The sequence below is a fragment of the Propithecus coquereli genome, unplaced genomic scaffold (genome assembly GCF_000956105.1).
Source record: "Propithecus coquereli isolate 6110/MARCELLA unplaced genomic scaffold, Pcoq_1.0 Scaffold215, whole genome shotgun sequence".
In the NCBI taxonomy this organism is placed as follows: Eukaryota; Metazoa; Chordata; class Mammalia; order Primates; family Indriidae; genus Propithecus; species Propithecus coquereli.
The window spans coordinates 1091019-1093855 of record NW_012146634.1 but is presented as its reverse complement, the minus strand read 5'-3'; the positions used below and the strand labels follow the sequence as shown (position 1 = coordinate 1093855).

General features: G+C 33.6%; 1 protein-coding gene across 1 annotated transcript in view; it reads right to left on the bottom strand.

The window, feature by feature from the left end:
* Positions 1 to 2837, bottom strand: part of LRIG2 (leucine-rich repeats and immunoglobulin-like domains 2) — a 70630-nt gene that overhangs the window by 42296 nt on the left and 25497 nt on the right. The window contains exons 7-9 of the mRNA XM_012644582.1: positions 1158 to 1238; positions 297 to 368; positions 89 to 157 (exon numbers count right to left, since the gene is read on the bottom strand). Coding sequence (XP_012500036.1) covers positions 89 to 157; positions 297 to 368; positions 1158 to 1238 — 222 coding nt within the window. The remainder of the gene's footprint in view (positions 1 to 88; positions 158 to 296; positions 369 to 1157; positions 1239 to 2837) is intronic.

Genomic DNA, 2837 nt, shown 5'->3' with positions numbered 1-2837 from the left:
ATTACACTTTAAGCACAACAAGCAGGAATGATCTAATTGGTAATAAAAAAAGATCTAATTGGTAATAAAAAAGACTTAAGTTACTTACAGTTCTTTCAAGTGAGTCTGAGAAAAAGCATTTTCTTGGACAGAAATTATAGCATTATTGTTCAAATCTCTGAAATAAAGAGAAATGAAACATTATCAGTCACCATTTCTATAATTAAATTATATAAACACCTTACAAGGTCATGAAAACCTCTGCTAATAGCAGAGATGATATATTAATAGTAAGAAAATGTATGCAAAATACTTACAGATGCTCAAGGGATTCAAGACCAATGAATGCTTTCTTTGTAATTGACTTAATCTGGTTTCCTTGTAAGATTCTGAAATACAAACAGACCTTTCTAATAAAGCTGTCCATTAAACAAAGTTAAATTCATTACACATTTACCTATAAAAGGTGAAAATAAGCTTAAAGTGGTTTTTTTTGTATTTTTAACAGCTTTATTGAAGTATAAATGATACGCAAAGAACTGCACACATTTAATGTGTACAATTTGATGAGAGCATACATTTTTAAGAAAGTTATGAATTTTGATTATTAACCAATAACATAAAAGCTTCTATTAAGATGCTGAAGCTCAATGAGGTACTTCTGAACAACCATTCTGACCACTGATAAACTGGTAGTTTCCATATGCTAAATTAGTTTATATTCTTCATTTCTACTTTCTTAGCAAAAGATCATCAGGTTAAAGAAATTGAGAGAAGTGTGAACCTTTGGAGAAATTCTTTTCATGGGAGAAGATCTAAAATCTTTTGTGAGAGAATACTCTCCTCTGCTAGATGAATTATCTATAAATCTCCCGCGATTAAACAGATGACCATTACCAGTTCAACTCTAGTTTCTCAGCACATTTCCTTTACTTGAATAGAAATTCTACTTCCATAAATAACTTCTCTTCAAGTGTCTGCTGGAATGCTTTTTCAATAAAAAGTGCCCCACCAACAACTACTTCCCAAAATGAAAACCACTTGATAAACGAAGCTCCCAGATGGGTCAGAAAGCTCAGACCTTCTAGCCATATCAAATAAATCTAAGTCAATCACATTTACAATTGGTTCTTGAAAATACACCTCTGTATACATACATAAATATTATAAATACATACAATTTAGTGAGACTTGTGAGTCCAGCAAAGGCTTCACTAGCATCTTCTATGGCCCATGAAATTTCATTGTTTCTTAAGTCTCTACAAAAATATCAAAGACAGGTTATGTTAGTCAACATGACCATCACACCATTGGACAGCACCCTGGCATGGGCAAGATGCATATGCTAATTATAATCCTTATTTTAACAGTTATTTATGATAAAGACCCAATTCTGCTTCTTAAGGAATATCTGTGATAAACATGGAAGAACTGATTCTCATAAGCTAAGAATTAAGCTGGCCTTGGTAAATAAATTAAGCAATGTATTAACAGTATTAATCTTCCTAGCTAATAGCCTCTAATTGTATTAGCATGTTAAAAATTATAGACAGGGTCCTGGAAAAAGCAGGAGTATTTCAAGAGGCAACGGGTATGGCTTACAAATCTGATTTCAGACTAATGGGATTTCTGGGTGACCCAAGTCTTCCCTTGGACCCTTAAACTTAAAATGGCTGACAAAGAGTAATATCGATACAGAGCTTCACAGCTCAAGAGCAATTAAACATGTCCCCTGGGAAGCAAGAGTGATATACTCATGTGTTAGAGTGGTCCCTATATTTTCTTTAAAAGGGAAAGTACTGATCTTTCAAAATCCACTGTTTCATTTTGAGAGGAAATGCAATTGCACCACAACATGTGCTGATGGAAAAAATACTAGTTAAAAATATTTAATCACTTTTGCTTCCTTAAGTCATCTCAGAATAAAATAAAGCATAAAGCTTTTTGCTTTATAAGGCACATGTAAAGTTGTGTGATTAATATTAATCTCATATTAATATTAATAGTAAGGTGACAGGAGATCCCTTTTTTCACTTAGCTATCTTTAAGTGAAAAGCTAACAAAATTCATTTTATTTTACTAAAGAATAAACACTGAAACAACTAGCTGCTCAACTCTTCAGGACTTTGCCCTTCCTCCACAGCACAGCATAAACAGAAATCATCCTCCAAATCAAGTCAGAACTATATCTACTCTGGCAAAAGCATGGGGCTAAAGCCAGAGTTTCTCAGATCTGATCCTAATTCTGCCTTAACTTCTCTTTGGCATTGAACAACCATTTACTTCTGCAATTACTTTCCTAAACTTTAATTCTAAAAGTAATAATCAATGGTATACTGAAAGAACCAGTTTGTCATCCCTTTAATTGCCGAAAGGCTGCAGCTGTATCTAAGTTTTTGAGTTTGCAATGATCTACTTCACCTCTGATAACGTAGGAAAAGGGGGAAAAAAAATGGAAATCACTGTTATTTTAAGTTTTTACATTCATCTGAGAGATAGCTTTACAGAAATCACTTTTAGTTTTTCAAGGACAAATCTGAAAGAAGTCAAAAAAAAAAAAAAACCAAACACACATCTGTGCAGGTAAATACACCTTCACAAAATTATCACGCTTTCCTTTTCATTGATGGTTAGGTCCCAAAGTTGGGAGCCTTCCTCTCTTCTGAAACTATTTCAACTCTGAACCTGATGACTACAAAATCCCCTATTCAGGAACCTTAGGAATAGAAATTCTACTAATTACTCTTTGTTTTCTCTTATTCTGCTCCATGTTTGAGATTACTATATTTTATTAAAATATCTCTTCATTCAGCCGGGCACGGTGGCTCACGCTTGTAATCCTAGCACTCAGGGAGGCC